Source organism: Neolamprologus multifasciatus, chromosome 15, assembly GCF_963576455.1.
Source record: "Neolamprologus multifasciatus chromosome 15, fNeoMul1.2, whole genome shotgun sequence".
NCBI lineage: Eukaryota > Metazoa > Chordata > Actinopteri > Cichliformes > Cichlidae > Neolamprologus > Neolamprologus multifasciatus.
The window spans coordinates 20711546-20737169 of NC_140453.1; the positions used below are offsets into that span (position 1 = coordinate 20711546).

A 25624-nucleotide genomic window follows, 5' to 3' on the forward strand; every position below is an offset into this window, starting at 1 on the left:
TGAGGGAAGAGGAGACGGCGGTAAGCTGGATACTTTTAGCGTTGTGTCAAGTTAGCGGATTTCATAGACCAGTCGGAGGAGATTTCCCAGGTTTGGTTGATGGACAGCATTAAAAAAACCACGATATTAGATTTTCGCAGTGATGTGGAGCAACATATGCATCAGGCGTGACGTTCAGGACCGCCGAGCTGCATCAGTGTACATTCACAGACACAGGAAACCAGCAGAATTGAGACCAGCTCAGGGGCATCAGCCTTGAAGTTGGTCCCTGATTTTATTTTATTTTTTTATCTTTCTGAAACCTAATAAGATGATTTAAAAATCATCAAAGGAAAAAAAGAAAAGAAAAGCTGGCTTTGTGAAATAGCTGTAGGAAGGGAAAGCAGATGTGGTTATGTTCCTAAACCTGAGAGCACATTAATCATAACATTTTAAAGATGAAGTTAATCGTTCCCTTTTGGATGGATTGTTGACATCAGTTCTGAAAAAGTAGCTTATTAGTTAATTAATGCTTTTTTATTATTATTTTTGAGTTACCCAGCTCCTCAAATGTGTAGGTTTCAGAAAGAGCAGGAATTTAAAATATTCCACTTTTGCCTCTGAGGAAACACGTCACATTTGAATAACTGAAATTATGTATCATTTCATAAACTTTAAGTTATTTCAATCAAGTTAAATAGATTTTAAATGAATAATAAACACATGAATCATTCATGAAAGCAGTAATCAGATGCTTCGTTCCAGAGCAGCCGCGTCTGGACTGTTTTCACAGCTTGCAACCATTTTTTTTTTTTTTTACATACCTCACATTATCCCGTTTATGCTTGAAGGGAAATTGTGCTTGATTATTAATTACACCTCCCATTTGCAGCCTAAAAAGTTTACATGTAGATAACTTGGAGAGCTGCTTACTCTGATTTATAAATTATATAAAACAAATGGAGGAAAAAAAAAAAGCTTTTTCCATTTTAAACTTTTATTAGTGTAAATCTTAAAACGTTCACAGCTGGTCGAGTTTTTTGCTTGTGATTTTGTCTGCTTTGCACCACAAAGCAGGTTTATATGACTTTAAATGTGAGGTATTTTTTTGTATATTTGTTTTAATAAGAAACACAGGAGAAAATAAATGTTATAGTTGTTTATTAATAAAACTTTTTTAAATCCCAGAGGACGCACTGAAGTGTGAGGCAGTACCTTTATGCAACTGAGCTCTGCCCCCACTTCTTAATATCAGTTTGGCTCATACTTCCACTTTTGAGCCACTTTTTTTTCTATCGATTTTCCAGTTCTTTCGTCCCGTGGATGATCTTAAATCAGGGATGCTTCATTTTTGTTCTCGGATTCAGAATTGTTACACCTCAAACATGTCATCAGTATTTCTGAGTCATTCATTAAGATGCAGCTGGAACACCTTATGAAACGATGCCCCTGACCTGCTGGTACGGTTTAGTTTTGGTGCACTTTGCAGTTCTTACATGCGGCTGTAGTTCAGGTTCAGTTGGAGTTTGGGTGGGAGTCTCATCAGACTGGTGGAGCGCTGCTTGTGCAGAAGCAGAGTAGTGCAGCTCATTGAGTAGTTTCCCACGTAGCTGATTAGTGTTAGGTGTGAGCCATTGAGAGCGGCGCTTACTAACAGGTTGTCCCTCTCCTAGAGGAGACAAGAGGAGGAGTACTACGCTCGCCTGGAGGCCGAGCGGCGCCGGCAGCACGAGGAGGCGGAGAGAAAGCTGCTGACGCCTGACGAGCCGGCCGGTCTGTATCGGCCCCCGCTTCCACGGGATTACCAACCCCTCGCCCCCCCAAAACCCTACTAACACCCCCCCACCCCCACCACAGAGAAACACGTCCTACCTCAAAACCCAGGTCACCTCCCCCGACATGCTCTACACCGCCAAGTTTGTCACCTACACGGGCGATGACGAAGACGAGGAGGACTCCACCAAAGCAGGGAGTGGCGGCGGCGGCCAATCAGGTCAGGTGAAGCTGTCGGCGACCCGGAAGTCGTACGGCGACCTCCCGGCCTCCGCCTCGCCTAATCACAGCAAGCCTCAGCCGCCGCCCACTGCGCGCAAGCCCCGCCCTCTTTCTGACGGCATCTTCCTGTCTGGCTCGTTCCAGCCGCCAGTCAACAACTCCAACAGTACAGCCCCCCCCCTTCCTGCCAAACCGAGCTCCATGCCCCCAGGAGGCTATAAAGGTAGAACTGGAGAGAGGAGTCAGGCTCGCCACAGCGCCCTCTAAAGCGCCCGCCCCTCCCTCTCACTCACTCATCTTCATTTTCTACCCACTCCTTTATGGTTTAGTGCTACTTTCTTCTTGGTTTATCTTGTTTTTAGTAGAGAGGTGTTGTGCCCTTTCACTTCCACAGTCTACTTTTTTCCTCTTTTACATGTTTGTCCAAATTTATTTGTTTTTTCCTTTTTTTTGTAGTCGATTCATCACTGTGTTAGTTTTTATATGTGGAAATCCCCCCCCCTTCCTCCTCAAGCAAATCAGGTTCTGTTTGTTTCATATTTTTCATTGTAGGTTTATTTGAACACCTCTTGTCCCCCAATAATTTTTTTTCCCCCGCCCTCCGTCCTCATCTTCCTCCAATCACCCTCCCCACCCCCTTCGATCAGCACTAGTGAACAGAAAAAAGCAATCGATAATCACGCCACCACTTTTTGCTGCAGATTGAGACCCATCAGAGCCAATCATAGTACTGTTGGTGTTGTCGCTCGCCGCCTCCTTTGTGTCTGGTTGGTTGCTGCTTGGGAATTTGGGTTGGGGGGCGGGGGTAAAGGCCCAGCCGTCAGTCTGCCTGCCTGCCTGCCCGTCTTCCCCACCCCCCACCCCCCTGTCCTGCCCCGTGGCTCTGCTTAGCGGTGTTGGCTTTAAAGGGAAGGAGACACACCATTGGCTTCTCATACCCATCAATCACTCAATTGAGCAGAATCATTTCATAAACATGCAAAAACTGCACACGGCAGCAGTGTGTTGAGTGAAGGAGCTCCTCTTTGTCTGTGTCTGTTTAAACGACTCGTTTTCCTTCTCTATAGCTCAGTCTACTCAGACCACACTGACGGAGCGTCATAAATGCTAGAGGTTCATGATCAGGCTGCCGCTTTTTTTTTTTTTTTATCGAGAGGTTAAAATAGTCTTTAACGCAGTCCAAATGTGGATTTATCCATGTCAGATATTATTTCAAGATGGGCATCTCTTCTTCATTGTTTGAAAGAGATCAAGCTGTTTGGAAGTTTTGCGTTCCCACAAAAATTACACCCAGAATTTTATTTATTCCATATCCCTTTGATAGAGCTCGTGTAAAAGATAAACGCAGGGCTCCGTGATGGAAATGTGAAACCTGCTGAGCCTTAAACACGCATTCTTTCTAATGACCAGCAGGCGGCGAGTAAACAAGCCAGCTTGGAAGCTAGCCTGAGAAGATGACCTCGCTAAGCAATTTCCTAATGACTTTATGGTCAGTTATTAGATTTACTTAATAAAAGATGATTGTTTTGTAAATGATGATCCAGTTTAGAGTTGAAGAGAAAAAACAAAGCAAGGTAAACCCTTGAGGTTTTTGATCCTCTTTTAGTTTAAAAGAACAAAAAAGTCCCCAAAATAAAAAAAAATAAACTAAATTGGGACTAAAGTGGATTTTTTTTTCTTGTCACATGTAAAAAGCAACTCAGTCAAAAAAAACCTACAACTGATAAATTGAGGTTTTGACCCCAGTACATATGTGGTAGTAAGTGAGTTATTTCCATAGTATTGGTATCACAGATTCATCAGGTTTTTAGCATCTTCTGTTAGTATTTTTCATTTTTCATAAAGTAAGGTTCCCAAAAATCTATTAAGTACCTAAACTAGGCATTGTGTTGGCCTGAAAAAAGACAGATGACTCGGTGATGAGTAGACATAACGATCCCTTTGTGATGCTGTCAATTTGAGCAGTTTGAACATCCATAGACAAACAGAGCTTTGACTGCAGCACAGTCTGAGTTTAAGCAGCACCTGAGGTCCAGGAGGCCGCTTACACCTTTAACACGAAACCACCTCCATCGCCACTGCTGCTGCTTATATTAAAGATCAAAACACATCCAGGACCTCATGGGAATTCTGTGCTGCAATCTCACTTAAATTAAACAAAATCATACCACTAACACCCCCCACCCCCAACAACCTACCTCACCCAAACACCCCTTCCCCCCTCCCTCGGGAGTAAAATCTGCACGTTTCACCTCACAGTCAAACACATCGTGCATAAACACACAGCAAACAGTGCACTTTGGCTGCCAGCAGCTCACCCCAGTAACCGGCTTGATTTCTATTGCTTTTTACTGCCTGTGCATAGCTTCCACCAGGCTGCAGTCTGTATTTATTTCCTTATTTATTCTTTGCTGCTCTTCCCCACTTTGCGTGTCTCTGTTTTGGACTCTCTCTTAATTTGCTGTCCCAAAAGTGCCTAATTTTCCCTCCTCGTATCAGCTTTTGTTTAATTTCTGTCATCTCGCCTGTCAGTCTGTGTCTCTGCAGTGCTGTCTAACGCTGCGGCTTTATTTACTAAAACCTTATTACAACTCCCACAGGGCTTTGCGGCAGGTTCAGGTGAACAAACAGCACCTGAGTCTCCAGCTTCCCTGCCAATATGAAACTGTATTTGATGTGTGTTATTTGATCAGCTGGCAGCTCCTAGAGGTTTGATTCTCACTTTAATAAAGTGTGGCCTCTTCTTGGGTTAGAGGTATTTTTGTGTAATCAAGATTGAAACCACAGGAAAAACAATACAGATGCCAGTTTGCCTTAAAGGTGCACGAACCGGAGAAAGCTGCAGAGGAAGGACGAGTTCAGTTATCCACAGTGAGCGATGCTCAAACAGAAAGATGTGTACCAGAGCCGGGAAACAAAACAGCAATTTAAACGGGCGTCCTTTGGCCTCCAAGATAACCGAGCCAGAGTAAAAGAAAAACATTCATAACCTTTGAGAATCAATCACAGGCCAGTGGATGACTTTTTTCATGTGAATGTGAAGAATTTTCTATTGTAGTGCCAGAAGTATAATTTTCATCTCTTTTGGCTGCACAGAGGAATGTTTCTGGCCTTGAACGAGGCTTGTTTCTCTGTGGTTGCTTTGTTCTCTGCCAGTTTGTATTTATGTGGGCTGAAGTGGGACCCGGTTTGATCCTGTCCCAGACTATACTTCAGATCCCCCACCCCCTCTTGCTTTTGGCTCCATAAAACCCAAAGTAAAAAGCCTGGGAGCTGCCAGCTGGATGAATCTATCGGGGTTCACACCCCATCACTGTGTCTGCGTCTGAACTGTACCAACCTTTGATTTGCATCCTGAAACACGAAACCTTACATCCATCTAGACTGCAGTTGTGCTCTTTGGAAAGGCAGCCAAGTAGAGTTGGGACTGGATGTTTAATGTCTAACTCGTGGGTTTTTCCTGAGTGAGATTCAACCACTATCCTCACCAGTACACAGAACACAAGAGAAGAAATCCTCTTTACCATGTGGATCCAGTGTTTCCTCTTAGCATGACGTGCCAAATACTGAGCCACGAAGAGTCTGCCAGGTTTTATCATCCCACATTTCTCCAAGTTCCTGCTTGCTGGTTTTAGCAAGTGAAATGAAACATTTTATCAGCTAAAACAGAAAAGTACAGCCTTTCTGGGCATTTTTTAAATGATTCTGTATTCTTGTAAATGCCTTTTAAAAAAAAGAAGAAGAAAAACAAAACAATGTCGACTATTTTGAACAGGCAATTGGTTTGAGACAATTCCTAATTTATACTCAATTTATAAAAGGGAAAACAAAACAGCCAGGCACTGTCATACGGGATACTTTTGTAAGTATCTGGGTTCTTTAGTTATTTCAGCACATGTTACAGGAAAGCTGTAAATGGTTCATCCATTGGGGACTATTTTCAGTGGTGGATTAATACGCGTTTGGACCACTGTGTTCCTACCAGAGAGCACTTTGCAGGTATTTCTCAAAACAGCAAATAGTTACTCGAATGAAGGTAGCTAGGGAGATACATCCGCCACTGAAAAGTGGTGGATGTATCTCTTTTGGTCATTAGTTCTGGTTAATTATGATTTGGTAAAATCATTTGATCCTTTTGCCCTCTTTGTGGTAGCAAACTTGACTAAATCTATAAAAAGAAACAAACCAAACCCTGGGTTGGTCACCAGTTGGAGGCAGTAGATCTGCAAACAGCTTCAGGAAGGAAGCGGGAATCTGCACCAGCATCCAGTCTGAAAGTGGCCAGCAAGCTCCAACACATCTGGGCCGATGTGTTTTTAAAAAAAGAACCTTAGTCAGAATTAGAAGTCTGTTTTTCTTCCTGTCCGGCTCCAAAGCAGCCGTGTTGGCCAGAGAAGATGTAATTGGGTGTCAGTGATCAAACTTTGCCCGGGATCTTTGTGTTTTGGAGCTGAAGTGAGCAATGGTCATTTTAACAACCAAAGGGAAGTAAACAAGCAAATAAAAGAGAAAGTTCAAATACTTCTGAAGTTTTAATATCAGCACTGTCGGTTTTGGTCTTTATTGAAAGTAAACCATTAACACTTCTATAGCCAGCAGGAAGGAACTTTTTGTGTGCTGGAAACAAGTCTCAGACTCCTGGCTCATAGGATCCTCCGATGGTTTTACGAAGCTTTACCTTCGTTAAGCTGTTGATGTTGCTACAGTTTGGAAAGACACAGGAATGCGTAAAACAACTGACTAACGTCTCACTTGGGGTTAAAGGTCGCGGTCACCCTCTTCATGTTTGTTCACCTGGCTTCTTTGGGAGCCCTTCTTCATTTTTCTGAAGATACGCTGAGTTTAAGCACTGCTGGATTTAGATAGTAACAGAATTGGTTCGGACATGTTTAGCGGTGACCTCAACCTCAGAGCCCACCTGACACTTCCACAGACCATTGTTGCTGCTTGGGAATGGCTCTTTAACTGCTTTTTACTTTACTGCTGTGTTTCTCTCTCTGCTCGCTGCTCTAGTTTAATGAGATCTGAGGTTTTTGTCTAATGCTTCTCCACAACTCGCTCTCTTTTCTTTCCTCCTTTCTGCTTAGGCTGGTCTGTGGGAAATGAAGTGATAATGACTGGAGAAGCTGCTGGGTAATGGTCACCGGGGTCTCTGGTCTGCTGTCGATTCAGTTTGACTTAAAGCATTTCCAAGTGCACTCACTATGTGTAGTTGTCGTCACTGATAATTGATATCAGAGATCTTCCGAACCGTCTCCCAGCAGCTTCTGTTGCAGATGATTTTTGGTAATCACAAGCTGCACATAAGCGATGCTAACTCGTGTCTTGCTGCTCTTGTCTTTCTGCTGTGTGGCTCATGAACATCTAGCAGGATTTAACTCGTACACTGGAAACTCATCAGGAGTTGTAGGAACAGGAGAAGTCTACAAGGACCCGAGAGACAAATGGACGAGGAGGTGAGCTCTGTTTTAGTTTTTTTTTTTTTTTTTTTTTTTTTCTCTTTCTTTGCCACTTTTAGTCATGGGTGGTTGCCTCTGTTGTAGCAGTCTACATCCATTTTGCCTTAAACTACAGATAATTTAGGTTTAAGTGCCTTAAAAATGAATTATTCCTAATGGCCAGCAGGGGGCAACTCCTCCCGCTCTAAAAAAAAAAGACACCTACTTGTCACTTGACTTAATGTCTCAGTAAACGCTCCCCTGGTGAGTTTATGGTCTCAGTTACTATTTTTGAGTCGTTAAATAAAAAAGGATGTTTATTTTGTAAATTATCATTTTTATTTTGGAGGAAAAAGTCAAGTTGGTGCTCAACTATAATAAACCTGCATTATTTCTTCTAGTAAGTTTCTGGTTTTAATATTAATTTTGCAGTCAAGAGCAGGAGAACTCGATCCCCAGCGATGCTCCGGAGAGTCTGACCTTCAAGGAGCGCCAGCGCCTCTTCTCTCAGGGGAAGGAGGTTTCCAACAAGGTCAAGGCTTCTCGCAAACTCATGGAGCTGGAGAACGAGCTCAACACCAAGCAGTAGACCTGAGCCTTTCACCTCCCAGCGCCACCTTAACGCCGACGCCACCGTGATAAGGTGCTCCTGGGGGACAAAAACATCGAGAGAGCCGGCGCTTGCTCCCCCTGACACTGACCGTCGCCGCCCGTTTGTTTCCCCCCCTCTCTCTTTTTGTTTTGACTTAAATCATCAAATAACTGGACCACTCTTTCTTTTTCTTCTTCTTTTTTCTTTCTTTTTTTTTTTTTTTTTGACGTAGCGATATCAGCAGAAGAGATTTTTATGGCTTAAAAATCTGCTTCCCCTTCGTGTTAAAACCTGTTAAAGATATATAATGATAAAGCACTGTAAAAAAGTTTTAATTATATCTAGTGAGAGTCCGAGAATCACATGACAGAGGGGATATATTTTTGTTTGTAAATTTTTTTTTTTTTTAATTTTTTTGGGGGGGAGGGGTAGAGAGAGGTTTATTCTCTTTTTTTTTCATAGCTAAGTGAAATTTGAACAGTTTTACAGTTTTATTTTATGCTCTATTTTCTGTATCATGTTGTTTTTCAATCTTTTAATCCCTCCTTGCCAGCAGGAACGCCCACGTTGAGCTCCACACCTTTTTATTTTATTTTTTTATTTTGTTTTTTAATTAAATTCTCAGCGAGTGGAAACACTGTTATTTCATTCTATAGCAAGAAAGTGTGGGGCATCTTTTTTTTTCTTCTTTTTTTTTCTGTGATTTTATTTTAGAAAAACTCTGAAAAGGTTCTTCAGGAAGGATCTTTTAAGTGCACAACATTACTGTAAATACTCGGGTCCACTCACTCTTTTACTACTGTAAAAATTTGGCAGGAAACTTTAAAAAATTTTTTTTAAAAATCTGCAAAACTAATGTGATTTAACAGCCCACACCCCCACCCCTCCTCTTCGCTGCCACCAGAGTCACATTTTTACATGTTTCTCACCTTCCTGACTTCTACTTTTATTTCCTTTTAACCCGAGTAGTCGTGTGAGATGAATTTTTCGCCCTAAATTCAAGTCGGAAAAAGGAACTTGTTTTGTTCACCCACAATGTGATTAATGTTGGTTTTCACAGTAATATTAATATTGACAATAATATAACAAAAAGGAAAAAAAATGCAGCTACTCTTTAAGTGCTTATTTGCTTTACAGATATTTATTTCAAACCTTGTGGAAAAACTTGCACAACGACTTGTTTTATTATTAAATATGTATCTGCAAACTGTTCTGAGATTACATTCGGGAACTCTGTGGTGATAAGAATAACAATAATATTAATAATCTGTGGGTTTTTTTCTGCTTTAGAGACAGAGAAGTGTTCTGTTTTTACACCAGCTGTAGTCGGAGGGAGCCAGGTGTTTCACAACATGACCCAATTGTACAAATATACAGAATGCAACACAACACACAAGTGCAGTCTCAAAAAATCACTCACCGCCACTGCTGATGTAGAAATGAAGCGCACTTCCAACCCCCTCCCCCAAACTTGTGACGTTTCAGATGTATCTCTCTCTCCCTCTCCTGCAGTTTGTATGTTTGACTCCATCTTGTGTGTAGACTTATATATTTTTTCTCAACAGGAGCCTCTGATAAGACATGACGAGATAAAGACGCTGTTATAATAACTGACCTGTAAAAACACTACAAGATGCTCCCCACACATACAAACAAACAAACAAACACAGCAACAACACCAACTTCTCCTTTTTAGGTTTCAAAATGAACTGAATCATTTAAATGGTTTCATGTTTAGCCTTTTGTAAATCATTAATAAATACAGATTTTTCAACAGTGCGGACTGGAAGCGTGGTCTTTTGTCACTGCGTTTAAAATCGATATATGGTTAGAAACAATTCAATTAAGACTATTACTTAACTAGTTAGGGTGTTATGTAGCCTCCACAGTCTATTTGTATATTTATATGGTCACTTTTTGGGTACATCAGCACTTTGAATAGATAAAAAGGATTAAAGACGATTTATACTTGTAAAAAGCCAGTGGTACTACATTCAAATGGAATATGAACTGGCGGTGAAACGGTGCTGGGGCATTTCGGGTGTATTTAATCTGGGACAAGTGCTCTGATTTTGGAAGTTGTGTTTGATAAACAATTATTATTATTATGTTACTATTTTAAGTTAACATTAATGATACAAAAGGTAACTGTATTCGTAAAATATTCCACCAGATAAAGTCGGTGCAATATACTTGATGGTTAAAAATTAAAGGGCTTCCGAATTCGCATGAAAACAATGGTGTTTTTAAGATTTCTTCACTTATAACATAATTTGCTAATAGTTTGCTATTAGCAAATTTCCAGCTCAAGTTTCCAGCACTAACGATGTACTTTAAATTATGATCTGTCTGTGTAAAGGTAAGCAAAGTTAATACTGTGGCAGATCGTCACTCTTCGGAACTCGCTGTAGAATCCTGACATTGTAAAGATTTTTTTTCGGTTTTAAACTATTTTGCTGATAATGCACGTACACCTACTGGCGCACGTTTTTAAAAAAACGAATAACATGTAAATCGGCCTGCTTATTTTAAAGTGTAATCAACTATAGCATAAAAATTGAAGTTCAACTTCGGAGATGATAGGGTAAGTCTGGGAGAACTCGCCCGGGAATTCTCCCGGTCATTGGCTGTTTCTACAGTCATTGGAATCGACACGTTTTTAAAATGTCTTTGCTGTTTATGCGTTTTGCTTTTCGATATTAGTGTAAGGATTGGTACACAGAACTTAGCAGCTGAATCGGCGTTCTTTATTTTCCAATACATGAACAAATATAAATCTAAACCCACCATCATTACATTCGGGAACTCTGTGGTGATAAGAATAATACCATCATATCCCCACCAAAAGCAAAACTAATCAATAACGGTCAGCAACGTTACACTTCCTGTTTCCTATCATCTTTAGGTGGAAACTAGCGAGCTAACACCCTGTTAACTTCTTACTCAGTTAAATAAAATAAAAAAATAAAAAACCCAGTTTTCATGGATACCTGGATTTCAAACTTAATTTTTACAACTGGTAGAACAGCCACATTGATCATTTTATTAAAGACGAAATAATAATTTAGACAGTAACTCGCAGTGATCCTGTGACTTTTGAACTTGAGGCGGAGTTCTGACCCGGAAGCGGCTAATGACGTCCGGAAAAACGCGTCTCTGTGTAGAGATTATGAGCGACAGGAGTAAATACGTTTAATATAATCATCTTTAAGTTTGTTGAAATATTGAAATATATAATGAAAATATGTAACTTTTTTTTTTTTACCGCGTTTGTAACAGAAAACGAATATGGCGACGGTTTATTTCTGTAACGTTAACCCGCGCCAGTGTCCCCTCGCTGGAGATTTATTTAGAAATATGACACAGAGAATACGCAGAGCATGACGGTATACACAGGCTTTATGACTAAGTTTTTTCTCGCGTGTCTGTAGATGTCAGGATGGCCGAGCGGTCTAAGGCGCTGCGTTCAGGTCGCAGTCTCCCCTGGAGGCGTGGGTTCGAATCCCACTTCTGACAGTATTTTTTTCTTTTCTTCCTTCCTTCCCATCATCGCCACAAAATGTTTTCATTACTGTTCTTATCATCAGTTTTCACAACGTCATCACTCCAAACTAATTACATTTATTACTGGCTGCAGTTGTGGACTTAAAGATACTCATGAAAATAATAACGGGGTGTACTGTACTTTGTGGTATAATGCCACTTTTATGTAAAATATACTATTTAAAGATAAATGTACATCTCTTTCAGCTGCATTTATTTCTTTGTCTCTTTTTGGACAGAAAAAGAAAGTTTGTTCCTAGCAGCACTGCCTCATTGAGGAGCTTATAAATAAGAAATCTTGGCTTGACAGCACCATCAAGTGGAACATGTGTGCAGGTCATAAAAACAAAACAAACAAAAAAAACTAAATTCCTTAAACACACAAGTGACTGATTGCTGACTAAGGACAACAGAAAACGTGAGACCAAAATAACAATCAGTAAAGATTTTATTTTTCACAATGTGGCCTTGACTCAAAACGTATTTAAAATATAAAAAGAAAAGTGTCAGAAGTGCTGACAAGGTAGTGACAATATTTTGTCTTAATCAGGCAATTACTTTTTGTTTTAAGTTTTAGATATTTAAAAGTATGTGAAATTTAATAACAAAAACATCTTTTGGTACTACATGTTTAGTCAAAATGATCAGAAACAGAAATTAGAACCAATATAATTTTCACACAAACAGCTGTTTAACATAAAGAACTGTTTAAATTCCTTAAACATCCACAAAACAAGCCCAAACTTTTTCTGAGTGACATCGTCCCCTCACATCCCCCAGTGGACTCAAGCTTCACAAGAGCCTTCCTCTTCCGGCTCCAGGAACCTGAAAGTGCCAGAAGTTAAGCACAAAAAATGTGATATTTATCTCACAAATCCACACACATTTCATTGTTCTTTCATTCATTTATTCACCGACTAAAGCACAACTGATATATATTACACTAAGAATACTGAATCGTGGATTTGAAGTCATTAAAAAAACATATCAAAGGACTAAATATGTGCTTATTTTGATCACTTCTAATACACTTTCAGTCAGATTTTAAATTATAAAGCATACCTGAGTCCTAGCATGACATCGACATAGCTGGCATGTCCAGCATCCACCAGCTCCTTGGCAACATGGACGCCATCTACAAGAATGTCCACCTTCCAGTCTGTGTTTGACACAAACTCTCTGAAGAAGATCTGGAGGTTCTTCTCATACAAACATTGCTGGAAGAAGACCACCGCCTCATCAGGCCACTGATCATCCAATCCAGCTGGCTTCACACCTCTCAGGATGCAGGAATAAGTGACCTTTGGGAGGGCTGTTATCTTGTCTGGACTTCTGTGTGTCTCTAGAGACACACAGAAGTCAGAAGGACTCTTAACTGCATCAGCAAAGCCAGAATAAGATTTGTCCAGTTTAACAAGCCGCTGAGGAGGGCAGGTCTCCAAGGTTGGTCCGTTTTCAGTGCCTCCATTTTGACTGGCTTGAATAGATGGGGTAAGGGATGCATTTCCAAATCTCTTTGTCGTCTTACTCTTGCTACTCTTGACTCTTATCCTACGATACCTGTGAATTTTCATCCTCATCGGCACTAACACCTTAACAGATGGTGGTTTAGGCGTGAATGTTTCACCTTTGACAGTAGTCATCTTTCTTTCAGACCTTATTTCATTCTTGCATGCTTCATCTCTTTGGTTATTCTGTTGGTGGGACCTCAATTTCTCATTAGCTTCAGAATTAGGAGACTCATCCTCCCTTTCAGTTACAGGTCCTGCATTAAGGCCCACTTCTCCATCAAGAACCTTAATCTCAATGTCCCACTTGGTTCCACATTGCACTATGAACTCAACCATCAGTGGCTTCTCCATTACTGCATCAGTGAAAGCCACATCATTTCTGAATGTGCTTGGATCCAGCAGCGAGCATGGTATACTGAATCTCGGATGTGACAGATGCTCCTTTGGTATAGAGAAGATCTTTTTCTTCTCAACGACTGCCGAGTTTCCATAGTCCACAAACTCAACTTTGAAACACGAATTGCCTGCAAAGTTCTTCACAACTGAACGATAAAGGGCACCGTCCTCCTCAAACTCAGCCAAAACAATGTCATTGATTCTTAAGGTTGTAGGCATCTTCAAGGATTCTCTGAGGGTACCTGAGTTGAGAGCTTCACCCATTTTCAAGATGGCAGGTTCATCCTCTGACAGTTGAAGAAAAAAGCTGTAAATGGAGTCTGTGTGGGAAACAAAACACTTTGCCCTAAAGCCTGCACATATCTTCTTGTCAGGCAGGAGTTGGGGTATTTCTTTTGCCTCTTTCTGTTGGGCTTGCTTCTGTTCCTGTCTTTGTTGTTTCACTTGATTGTTCTGCGATTTCACAGAGGCACGGGTGTTCAATGTGCTCTCATTCTGTGTTCTCACGCTTGTGTTCTTGCTTTGAGTTCTCCCACCAACAAGGCTTTTTGTGTTTTCTTTCTTTTTAGTACCTCTGTGGACAGTGGACAATGTCGAAAGATTTGAATACACTTTAGGATGACTCTTGCTTTTGAACGAAGACTTTGTGTTTTGTTTGCAGGAGGTTTTCTGTTTTCTGTTGATCATCTCAAATCTAACAGCAGTCTTGGGCTTACATGAAAGACTGAGAATGAGCTCCTTCACCTTCTCATTGATGTTCATGTCTCCATCAAATAATTCGACATCAAATGAACCATCTTCATTCTTTCCAAGTATGACAGCTTTCACTTGCTTGTTGAGGACTGCACTACTGAGCCACTCCTTAACATTTGCATACACATCTTTCTTGGACACTGAATGGAGACAACATCTCACGGCTTGCATGGGCGTGTACAACAAATCTGATGAGTCTCTTGGGATGAACATGACTTTGGTCTTCTCTGATATGCTTGTGTTTCCATAGTCCACAAAAAACACACTGAAATGCAGAGGTGAATGAACAGGATGCACTACACCGCGGTACCATTTGCCATCAAAGTATTTTGCCAGGCACAGTTTGCTTACAACAGCTCTTGTAACAACTTGCATCATGTGTTTACTCTCCTCTGAGATTTTCTTCTCAAGCTCAACAATAATGTCAGTGTTTCTTTCAAGATGGCTGTAGACCTCCCACTGACTGTTAACGTAGGTGACATACATTTTTTCCTCATTTCCTGGGTGTAGATCATGTGAAGAGTAGATAAAAGATTCCGGAAACACTGCTTGCTGTTGCCTCTTTGACGCCGTCACTCGTGTTGCCAGGCCTTGTTCTGTGAACGCATCTGTCACACTCTGCTGGGTTTGGCTGTTGTAGAGATCAACAACATTGCACAGCCCCTTGTTTTTCACATATAACTGGGAGACAACTTTACATTTTAGAGCTCCAGTGCTGCTGAAGACAAAATCTTTCAGCAACCTACACCCTTCTGGACTCCAATTCCCAGAGTTCTTAGGGTCAGCAGGCTCAATTAAGTTGTAAAGGCTGCACCTGAAAGCTTGTCCTTCCAAATAAAGAAATTCTGGCATTATTGCTTGAAGAATGTGTTCACTGACTTGGACAGTATTCCCATAATCAACCAACGTTACTGTGACATTGTCTCTCTGTTTTGCAGTGATTAAGGCCCTGTACCATCGTCCATCTCGAGGTGACTTGGCAATGCAGCATGAATCTCCTGACTCTAGGGGAACCCAATGAGTTGAATAATACTGCTGAAGTTTATCCATCAGTTCTTCCAAAGCTGCAACCATGTCTTGAGGCTGGCACCAGAAATCTGATGGAGAGCTGATATAAGAGCAGTGCACAGTCAACTCACACCCAGGCTTGATATTTAACAGCTTGATGCTAGCAAGAAGTTGAGCTTTCTCAGGTTCCTTATTCGATGCATTCTCTTCTTCCTTACAAATCTTCCATTGCTCCTTATCCTCAGCGATGTTTGTTTTCACATTACTTTGGAGGCACCTTGTCTTTTCTGTCCTTTTTTGGTCCAAGTGCCCTTTTGGAATGTATTCAGCCTGCTTGGAAGAGACCAGGAGCTCAGTAATACTCTGATTGTTGCCACTTCCCATCTCAAAAAGGTCAACAACAAATTTGTTTTTTCTCATTTGTATGACATGGACTAGCAAGGCTTTGTTTGACACAGCTCTTCTGAAGAAATCAGAGGCTGAACTTGTCCAGATGTCTTCAACAGGAAAAACATTCGAAAGAGTACAACAAATGGCAAATGCCGCCTTGCAGGCAAATGACTCAGGAATATTCTTGATCAGCATGTGTGGCACTTTCTCAGTGTTCCCAAAATCGATGAACAAAACTTCAGCTCCGTGTTTAAGAGTGTCTGTCACTACACCCCTGTAAAAATGCATGTCTCCCTCATAAACCGCACAGCACATTGTTCCAAGCTTAGGATTTAACAGTACGTCTTCATCCAGCTTCGCATGTTCGAAGTGTTCTGCCATCTTTGACATCATTTCTTCAAACTCCTCATTGCGTTTTTTTGTTCTAATCCAGAAATGGTTTGGATTTTGGACATGTTCAACATAGCCCACAAACACGGAGTCTACCTGCACCTCTTCTACCTTCAGCGTTTGCCCCAGTGTTTCACCCATGATTGTTTCATGGTACAAGAAGCCACCCTGCTCTTCAGCCTCAGAAACGGACTCAACCTTCATGACTGGACACTTTCTGACAGGCTCCAGCTCTTCCACACCTTCATCTTCAGCACTAATTATAGTGACACAGTACAGGTGGTGTTCTTCATCGTATCTAGTGATCTCCACGTGTAATCGTCCTCCAAGTAAGCCTGATTTCAGGAGACACAACTGCTGAGTTTTGATGGCCTTATCCTCATCAGTCAGGCATGCCAGAGAGCAAGGGAATGCCATAATTGGCGTTGAATACAATTCAGGTGCCAACCTGTGGATGTTTTCAACTTTGACTGATTCAAAGAATCCGTAGTCAACAAACAAGACTCTAACCCAAGAACTGCCTGGGAGAAACTGCACCAAGCCTCTGTACCATCTCCCATCTTTGCTTTTAGCTGAGGACAATAAACCCAGGTTCTCTGGAGTCATCTGATAACTTTCTTTAGGTCTGCAGTCACATGATGCAGCTAACTTCTTTGACATTTCCCAGAGCTCTGCTTCCACACTGGCCATCTGACAGTAAAACAGCCCAGGGCTGACAGCGGCAGTTACTCTCACTTTAGCTCGTGTCCCACAACACAAGGCTGGTCCATAGAGTGAAAAAATGTCTTCATATCCCTGCAAACCTGATGGTTTAAAACAAACTTCTTGTCCCCTTGGCTTTTCAATGAGTAAGTCAGGAACCGGCTCTATTTTCTGTTTGAGAGGCATCTCTGTAAGCATCTCTACCAGGAAGAGAAATGTATCAGTGTCCACATATCTCCCAAAGCCATGTGTAACCAAGCCGGTGTTGATGTCAGGGGCTTCGAGTAGGAGGACTTTGTGGGGAAGCAGTGCTTGAATGTAACCGTTGATATTTCTGCCGATCAGGCTTGAGAAATACTCCTCAACCACAGAGTGAGAACAACTCCGAAGAAGCAGCACATTAGCAAGAAAACCACAAACTATTTTCGGAGGCAGGATGAACAGGTCATTTGAACAGGAAGAAACGTTTGTGGCACTGACAGTCAACACGTTACCGTGATCAATGAGGAAAACATCAAAGAAGTTGTCCCGTCGTTTCTGAACTCTTCCTCTGTACCAGCGAGCTGAAGTCAAATCTTCCACGAGGCAAAACTCTCCGATATCCACTTCAGCTTTAGTCTTTGGTACATTCTGTATTTCTCCCTGCAAGATACTGTAGTCAAGTTCACATATGGTAAGGTACTGTCCCTGGAAGTGTATCAGGATTGCTTCAGGGTTCCAGTCCAAGTGAGTTAACCTGAGGTCCACTGGCCAAAGGGCGCATGGTGCCGACGGGGATAAATCTTGAGACCTGCAAAGTAAAATGACCTCCATTATCAACAATAGTTCATACAAGCACAGATTAAATGGTTACTTTGTATAGCATTTATATTCATGTTTTATGTATTATTTATATATGCCAATTCATTGAAATGTTAAAATGCAAAGAGTCAAAATCACTCTGATATTCCACACCAAAATCTAATTTCCCAATATCTAATAATGAAATGTATCAAAGTATATTACATTTTGCCTCTGCCTCTGTCTCACCTTTACTCACCATGCTTATATTCACATTCCTGATTGCTTCCAATCATCCAAATGATGAAAACAATATTGCCATAAACAACAGAGCATAACTTGAAACAACAGATGTTTTTATTTGAGATCCAATATCTGGGACTAATATCACTGAAATTGTGACTCAAAAGCCTGGATTTGACTTTCTGCTTTTATCACACCATGTATTAGTAGCAGTGCATCGTTATGTCATGCATCAAAGTTTTGCATGGCTTATACGACTTAAAAGCCCTAACAATGACAATCCCTTCTCTATCAGCTTCTTTTTTTCTCTGTGTAGCACAATGCTCCTTATATGTGAAATTCTGTTTCTGAAATTTGTGCAATTGAAAGGCTGAACAATTTAGCTTTGCCATTTTCCTGAAGCTAATTAACAAAGAAGAAAACATAAAACATCAAAAAATATGTTCTTTTAAATACCCAGAATTTTCCAAACTGTGTATCCCCTGCATAAGAGCATGAAGTTGGATATAATACTTTTACATAATAGTTTTACACATTTGTGATGCACTTTAGAAAGAAGTATAAAGATATGGTTTTCACGAGATATAAGGAAGAGATAGCTGTTGAATTTCAGTGATTTTGTTAGCCGTGGCTTCACTACATGATATTGTAGTGTGTTTTGCTTTATTTTGTACAGTATTTTTATATTATAATATATTTTTTCTTTTTTCCTCTTAATGATTTTCTGCATATTGTCTATGTGATCAAAATAAATAGAAAAAGAAACAGAAAAGCACATTCTTACCTTTCAAGATCAGATCCCAGTGTGGACTGCATGGCAGCAGAATAAGGAACAATTGCATCCCAAAATAAACCTGTAGGGAGGGGAAAAAAAGTCTTAATTCAACAACTAATATGTGATTCAGTCAGACAACTACAGCTCATTCAGAACTCTGCTGCTCGAGTCCTCACTAAGACCAAAAAAGTGGACCACATCAGTCCAGCTCTGAGGTCTTTACACTGGCTGCCTGTCCGTCAGAGGATAGACTTTAAAGTTCTGATGCTGGTCTATAAAGCTCTGAATGGTTTAGGACCAAAATACATCAGTGACCTCCTGACCCAGTATGAACCTTCCAGATCCCTCAGGTCATCTGGATCCGGTCTTTTATCAGTTCCCAGAGTCAGAACCAGACACGGAGAAGCCGCATTCAGCTTTTATGCTCCTTATATCTGGAACAAACTCCCAGAAAACCTCCGATCAGCTGAAACACTCAGTTTATTTAAATCCAGGTTGAAGACTCACCTGTTCTCAGCTGCATTTGAATAAAGCACCAAATCCACACTTAGGCTTAAATTTCAAAACTCACATTTTAACTACTGATTTTAACTACTGTTCTGATTTTGTCTGTTTTGATTTTATATACTGTTTTGTTTGTTTGTTTGTTTGCTTGTTTTAATCAATTTTAAATCATGCTTTTTATTTGTTTTTGTTTCTAATGTCTCTGTAAAGCACTTTGAATCACCTTGTTGTTGAATTGTGCTATACAAATAAACTTGCCTTGCCTTGATTTAAAGTCAGGCTTCTGAGGTTATTATCAGGTACAGGTATTTCTCTCACCTTCTCACCACATATATATACATATATGTTAGGGGTGCAACAATACTTGTATTGGTATTGAACTGTTCGATACAGTGCTTTCGATTCGGTACGCATATGTATCGAACAAATTTTTTAATTTGTTTTATCAACTTTTCTTCTGACAATGCTGTCTGTGTTGAGAACTCAGTGGATCTGCATTCAACTACTCCATCTAGGCTGCGCTGTCAAGCGCAGAGCCACTGAGCGCAGCGCAAGCTAGCAAGACAGAAGCTAAGCTCGTTGCAACATGGCAACTGCCTCAACGCTACCCGAAATTTAACCTCCCCCACCCTCATTCAGATCTCGCGTTTGGAACTATTTTGGTTTTCATGTGAAGCATGACCCTGATGGTTAAAAGTAAAACAGTATGTCGGATGTTCCACGCAATGCTCAATTACATTGGTGGGAATTAGTGCGTTAGCGCAGTTAGCTTGTTAACGTATTGGCCATCCAGCCCCACGCACGGGGCGATCCACGGTAACTCGTTAACGGAGATTTGCCGCGCTATGACGTTAATGTCATTTTAACGAGATTAACGCTGACAGCACTAGTGGGAACACAACGAATATGACTGCACATTTACGCCGACATCATCCTAGTGCAAAGACAAGTGGAAGCAGACAAAAACAACAAGCACGCATGCTACAAACTTTACCCGAGTCATTTAGACAGCTGTTAGCACATGATTCTCCTTAAGGGGACCTGATATGTTTAATATGCTGCTGAGAATATAGCCCAGAAGAAGCGTATAGTATAGCTTTTATTTTGGAAAGAGCCATTTCTCTGTAATAAACTCTCTTTTCCAAAGATGAGTGATTTCTCGATCAGATAGATTTTTTTATTACTTTGTTGTTTCAGCAACATTAAATTTAAAAACTGTATGTTTGACTTAAAATATATATTTATAATTTTAATAAATGACAAATTAAAAAGGCATGAACATTTTTTTGTATCGAAAAAATATCGAACTGTGACACCAAAGTATCGAACCGAACCGTGAATTTTGTGTATCGTTGCACCCCTAATATATACATATGTATATATGTATATGTGTGTGTGTACAGAAGCAGAGCAGGAAAAAGGTAAACATGAGATATCTGATGCACGCTGTCACAAGTGAGACCCTTGACATCAGTGAAACCTGGGTTTAAATATTAATACTGTTAACCCCTCGCACCTGTTTAAAAGAGCTGAGCAAATTTCACAAACCAACATCAATGCAAGAGCCCCCCCTGCTGTCTGATAAAGTGATTTACAATATTTCCAGATACAGTGACATAATTTTCAGCATTTTGCTGTGATTATAACTAGGAATTCTGATGGAGGTGTAAAGAGAGGTGGATATGTCTCAAACATGCAGCCTGAGGGCCAGACTGGGCCTCTAAAGGCTCCAGTTTATCCTAATGAATGGCTCTGCAAAGTGTGCAATTGAGTCATTTATTCCTGTTTATTTTGTTTTGTTTTTTAGGAAATGCACACCATTTCCTTTGCTGGTAATGCAGTCAATTCCTTCATCCTCCTGGAACTGCCAGCATACTCTTGCCACATGAGGCCGAGTATTGTCATACAGCAGGAGGAATACAGGACCCACTGTAGGGTCTGAAAATGTGTCTGATTTGATCCCGCTACCTAATGACATTTAGGGTGCTTTTACATAGCCTGTAGAGGCCTGTGCGTTCCTCTTTGAATAGATCAGATCATCACTGACCCACCACACTGGTCATGGTGAATGATGTTATTTTATATTTAAGCTTCAGGCAACAAATCTGTTTCTGATTGTTTGATCAAAGACCAGTGACTCTGGTGACCTGCTGGAGTTCATTCTGTAAGGGTCCGGCAGTGTTCATCCTGTTCCTCCTTACAGAGGAGCAGATACGGGTCCTACTGCTGGGTTAAGAACCCTCTCCAGCACTCCCACAGTAACTGCCTGTCTCCTACAAGCTCCTTCATGCTCTTGAGACTGTGTTGGGAGACACAGCAAACCTGGCAGTAGCATGATGTGCCATCATGCAGGAGCAGGACTATCTGTGCAACCTCTGTAAGGGTTTAAGTATCAACTCGTGCTACGATCAGTGACACTGACTCTGATTAAAAAGTATTCCTTTGAGTTTTTTGAGCAGTGTACATGAAACTAATGTTTTTTTAAAGTCAAGTCTGATCTCAGAGCAAAGTAAGTCATTTACCAGCCTACATCTCTGATCTGCTACAGCCCTATGTCCCTAGCAGGTCCCTGAGGTCATCTGATCAGGGCTTACTTGCTATAAAACGGACTAAGATGAGGAATAAGGGTGATAGAGCTTTTGCCACTGTGGCCTCTAGACTGTGGAACTCTCTCCCCCAAACCTTAAGAACTGTGGACTCAGTAGTTGTTTTTAAAAAAACAACTCAAAAAAACTTTTGGTTAACATTTGCCTGTTTTATATTGTCTGTTTTACCTTTTTATGACTTGTTATCTTACGTGCAGCACTTTCTGACACTGTTTAGAAAGGTGCTGTATAAATAAAATTTTATTTATTTATTTAGGGGTAGGCAACCTTTCTGATGGCGAGTACCATTTAACGTTTCCTCAAGTCAGTGTGCCATATGATTGCATTAGCAATAAATTTAATAACGCTCTATATGAACAGTTACACAATATATAGAACCACTTCATAGAATTATATTTGTTCGCAGATGTTGGCAGCTATCAGCGAATCGTTATCAGCTATTTTGAAACAAAAAAAGACACCTTTTATCCATAACAAGAACACCATAACAGCAAATGGACTGTACAACAGAAAATACAAATGCTATTTATGGTCTCCTCACAACAATGATAAGAAAAATAAACTAAGCCAATATGGCATGTTTGATAATACAGAGACACACATGTTAATCTGATCTCTGGTCTCCCACTCAGAGACACAGGCCTCCGAGTGTCCATCATTCATACGGCTACCCGAGGACACTCATGTGAGAGAAAATCTGCTCACACAGATAAGTAGAGCCAAATACTGTCAATAGGGCCTCTGCAATGTTCTGAAGACAGTTAAACTTGTCAGGTAGTGATGTCCAGCAGGTGAAAATGCAAGCTGCATGAACACGCACAGCTATGGATTCCAGCTGCTTCGATGTTGCATTAACTGGCATTAACTCAGCCAGTTAATGCAAGACAAATCTAGTTGCTCATTAAAGACTTCTGGTTTGATCAGAAAATAAAACATTGGTCCATACACCTGAAAGTCCCAAAAATGCATTGTGTCTCGAGTCTACGGATGTATCCGTGTATTTCCATGGTGCTGATGCTGTGCTAAGCGAACAGCTCCTGAAGCTTTTGAAGTGTCGGAATATGGAAAGCTAACAACGTCCCTCTTACCAGTAGGTGAAGTTATTTTTAGCAAATTACAAGTTGAATCTGGTAGTTTGGGGTTGTTAGTTAAGATACCGTCATTAAGAAGAGCCACAACTAATGTGTCTATGCGAGCTATTTGCGATGTGCACCGCTGGCGCGGCCATTTATTTTTTTATGCACCTTATCAGATTAATTCACTGCGTGTTGTGCCCAGGGCTGGACTGTGATAAAAGATTGGCCCGGGCATTTTGACTAGAGACCGGCCCACCAGGTATTAAAGCCATAAAGCCTTTGAATGAAAACAAATGCTGTTGTGACAGTGATGTACAGTATTGTTGGCATATGTATGATTTCTATACATTTTACATCAGAAAAAAACTTTGGTTGTAAGCTTCAGATAATTATTTAATAACAGACAGACATTTTAAATGAAAATAAGAAAGTATTTCTTTGTGCCCCCCTCTCCCTGTTAATGCCCTACATGGCCCCCCTGGCAAAACTTTGTTAGAACCCTGAACCCTGCACAGTTACCAGCTGTCAGCTACTTAGAAAAGGATCCTGGTGTTATTTGTCTCTCAGAAACAGTTCATAACTTCCCTTCAACTCATTCATGTCACCTAAAAGGTAAACCTGTTTCTCCATCACCTGTTCAGCTCTGATGATTCAGTAAGGACGTCTCCAGGTTTCATCTTCATGTTTCCCTCTCACCAGATAACCAAACCGATATCATGACCAGCTGCTTTACAGCTGTGGCTCCAGCAAACATCAGCTGATACTAGAAATTAATATTAAATAAATTCTAACAACAGCTGATCAAGTTTAAACATGCTGCTGTTGTTTAGCGCGACATCCGCTGGTTTCCTCTTTCTGGTGCAAAGTGGGCGATAAACAAACAAGAGAGAAAAGCCGATCAGCTGATCATTGATCAGTTTTATGATTGAAGTAGCAACAGGAGAGGGAGGGGAGAGAATGAGAGGAGAAGAGGCAGCTGTGCAGCGTAACGACAGAATAAATCCAGCTTTGTGTCTTTTTCCATCCTAGACAAACTGCATCCCTTCTCAGCTCAACACGAAATGCGCAATATTTTCTCTGAATACGAGACGATTCCGTCCTTTTACTGGATGCTTGGCAACTCTACTAACTAACCTTACGAATAAAATAAAGTTCACTATCAGTAACATCAAAGCACCCAGCCAGCTGTATAGAAACTCCGTCATGCTAGCTAGTACGCAGGACGAGTTATTGTAACTGACTGTAAAAAGTCAGCACAATGAAAATAAACTCCACCTAAACTTGGTTTATATCTGATCCAGACAGACTGCAGGTCATAACTTCTTACCTGAAGTTCAGTTCACCTGACACTCGGACTGGCGGCCGCCTCGGGTCTCTCCTGCCTTCCCTTTCCTCATCCACCTGCTGGCCTCCACCACTTGTTAATTTTACTGAATCTGTGGAAGCTACGCCATAGCCACCACCAAACAACTGAGTTATTTTTACACATCGGCCAGCATCTGGCCAATCCACCACCTTTCATTGTTTATACCATTACAAATTTTTTTTTTTAAAAATATCATCGGCCACCGAGCAAATGCCCGATGGCCAGTCCAGCTATGGTCGTGCCATCAGTTAACCCTTCGCGTGCCACAGGTTGCCAACCCCTGATTTATAAGTACTTAAAAACACAGCCAGTCAGGGACACTGATCAAAGGATGAGGATGATAACATGGTGAAGATGTGGGTGAGTCCGTTTTAAAAAGAACTTTAATTATTTCATATTAAATTATTAAATCATTTTAAGAGGTAGCTTAGCTGATAAAAATATATAGTATCTGCAAATTTTTGTTTCCCCAGTCTTAAAATTGTAAAATTGTTCCTGCTTTTTCCCCTCCTGAGTCATTTGTTCAACAAGAAGGGTCCAAGGGTAAATGATGGCTGCAGTCAGATTTCTGGGCTCTTGGCAGGTTTAAGAATTTTTTTTCCCGAATTTTTGTTTTTCTCCACTTTGGCAGATGTTGGCTTCCCCACACTAGCTTTCCATCCATTAAAAGTATTATTTATTTTTGTGGGAAAAATCTTTTCTTTTTTTTTCTATAGCAAAAAGCTATATAGAAAGAGGCCTCCCTTAATCCAGACGGGCTTTCCACAACAGTTTCATACTACTACTACTACTACTACTAATAATAATAATAGTAGTAGTAGTAGTAGTAGTAGCAAATAAATACCTTTTATGACGATAAATAGTTTATAGCAGAGAAAGATTTTTTTTTATCCAGACACAACCTTTTCATTTAATTTTTTTAATATTGCATATACCATGGCTAGCTTAGATTTTCGCGATGTAGTGCATATAAACCTTTAATAAAAATACAATTATTGAATACAGAATCTGACAAACTGTTATTTGCCTACCCCTGCAGGATGGGTAAGCGTTTCGGTAAACGGAAAGTGAGCAGAGTGTTTCATGAAAAGAAGTTAGCTTCAGTAGAAGTAGCACAGAGCTAACTATGCTAAGCTACCCTCATAGCTGGGTCTAACGCCTTCCTTGTGCTGGCTCTGATCCCTAATGAGCCCTCCGTGACTAAGAGTACTGGTCAGCTGGTAACACCTGTGTGACTGCAGTTCCCTGGCTCACCTTGAAGTCTCTTTTCTACCTTCTGTCCTGCCTCAGACGTGTAAGGACGGTCCAGGCCGAGAGCACGTGGCTGACTTAATTTCCTGCTGCTGCCGTCTGTCTCGTGCTCCAGGTAAAATCTGTAAAAACATGGCGGCCTGAAGTACGAGATACTTTAAGCAACAGGTACCATCAACTCCCTGCTCATATAAACAATAGAGGGGAGGGGACATATGTCGACGAGTATTTAAAACGCATACATTTGACCGTCCTAATAAATCCAGGAATAGACTACTTATGTTGTAATGTTTTATTTTGTTTGTTTTGCTCTTATTCTACTTCTT

At 40.8% G+C, this 25624-nt stretch overlaps 2 protein-coding genes and 1 non-coding gene across 4 annotated transcripts in view; 2 read left to right on the top strand and 1 right to left on the bottom strand.

Annotated features, from left to right (window-relative positions):
* Positions 1-9780, top strand: part of afdna (afadin, adherens junction formation factor a) — a 123126-nt gene extending 113346 nt beyond the window's left edge. The window contains 4 exon segments of the mRNA XM_085131801.1: positions 1653-1796; positions 1798-2197; positions 7346-7430; positions 7845-9780. Of these exon segments, the coding sequence (XP_084987927.1) occupies positions 1653-1796; positions 1798-2197; positions 7346-7430; positions 7845-8001 (786 nt within the window). The 3' untranslated portion in view covers positions 8002-9780.
* Positions 8186-25460, bottom strand: tdrd15 (tudor domain containing 15). Of its 2 annotated transcripts, none has more exons than XM_085131802.1 (4): positions 25302-25460; positions 18505-18574; positions 12610-17487; positions 8186-12372 (listed from the first exon to the last, which is right to left on the bottom strand). In XM_085131802.1, the coding sequence occupies exons 2-4, from the start codon at positions 18534-18536 to the stop codon at positions 12333-12335; spliced, it is 4950 nt and encodes a 1649-aa protein (XP_084987928.1). In that variant the 5' UTR covers positions 18537-18574; positions 25302-25460; the 3' UTR covers positions 8186-12332. The 2 variants fall into 2 exon arrangements, with proteins under 2 accessions (XP_084987928.1, XP_084987930.1); XM_085131804.1 differs by lacking the exon at positions 25302-25460 and adding an exon at positions 25079-25261.
* Positions 11438-11520, top strand: trnal-cag (transfer RNA leucine (anticodon CAG)). The gene has a single exon. It is a non-coding gene; the product is annotated as a tRNA-Leu (tRNA).
* Positions 25461-25624: the final 164 nt, after the last annotated feature.

Excerpts from the sequence above, each read along its gene's own strand:
- tdrd15 (XM_085131802.1), bottom strand. The coding sequence starts at position 18,536 with ATGCAGTCCACACTGGGATCTGATCTTGAAAG. Across the intron at positions 17,488-18,504 it reads CTGGGATCTGATCTTGAAAG|GTCTCAAGATTTATCCCCGT; the intron begins GTAAGAATGTGC and ends TTTACTTTGCAG. Across the intron at positions 12,373-12,609 it reads GATGTCATGCTAGGACTCAG|GTTCCTGGAGCCGGAAGAGG; the intron begins GTATGCTTTATA and ends TGGCACTTTCAG.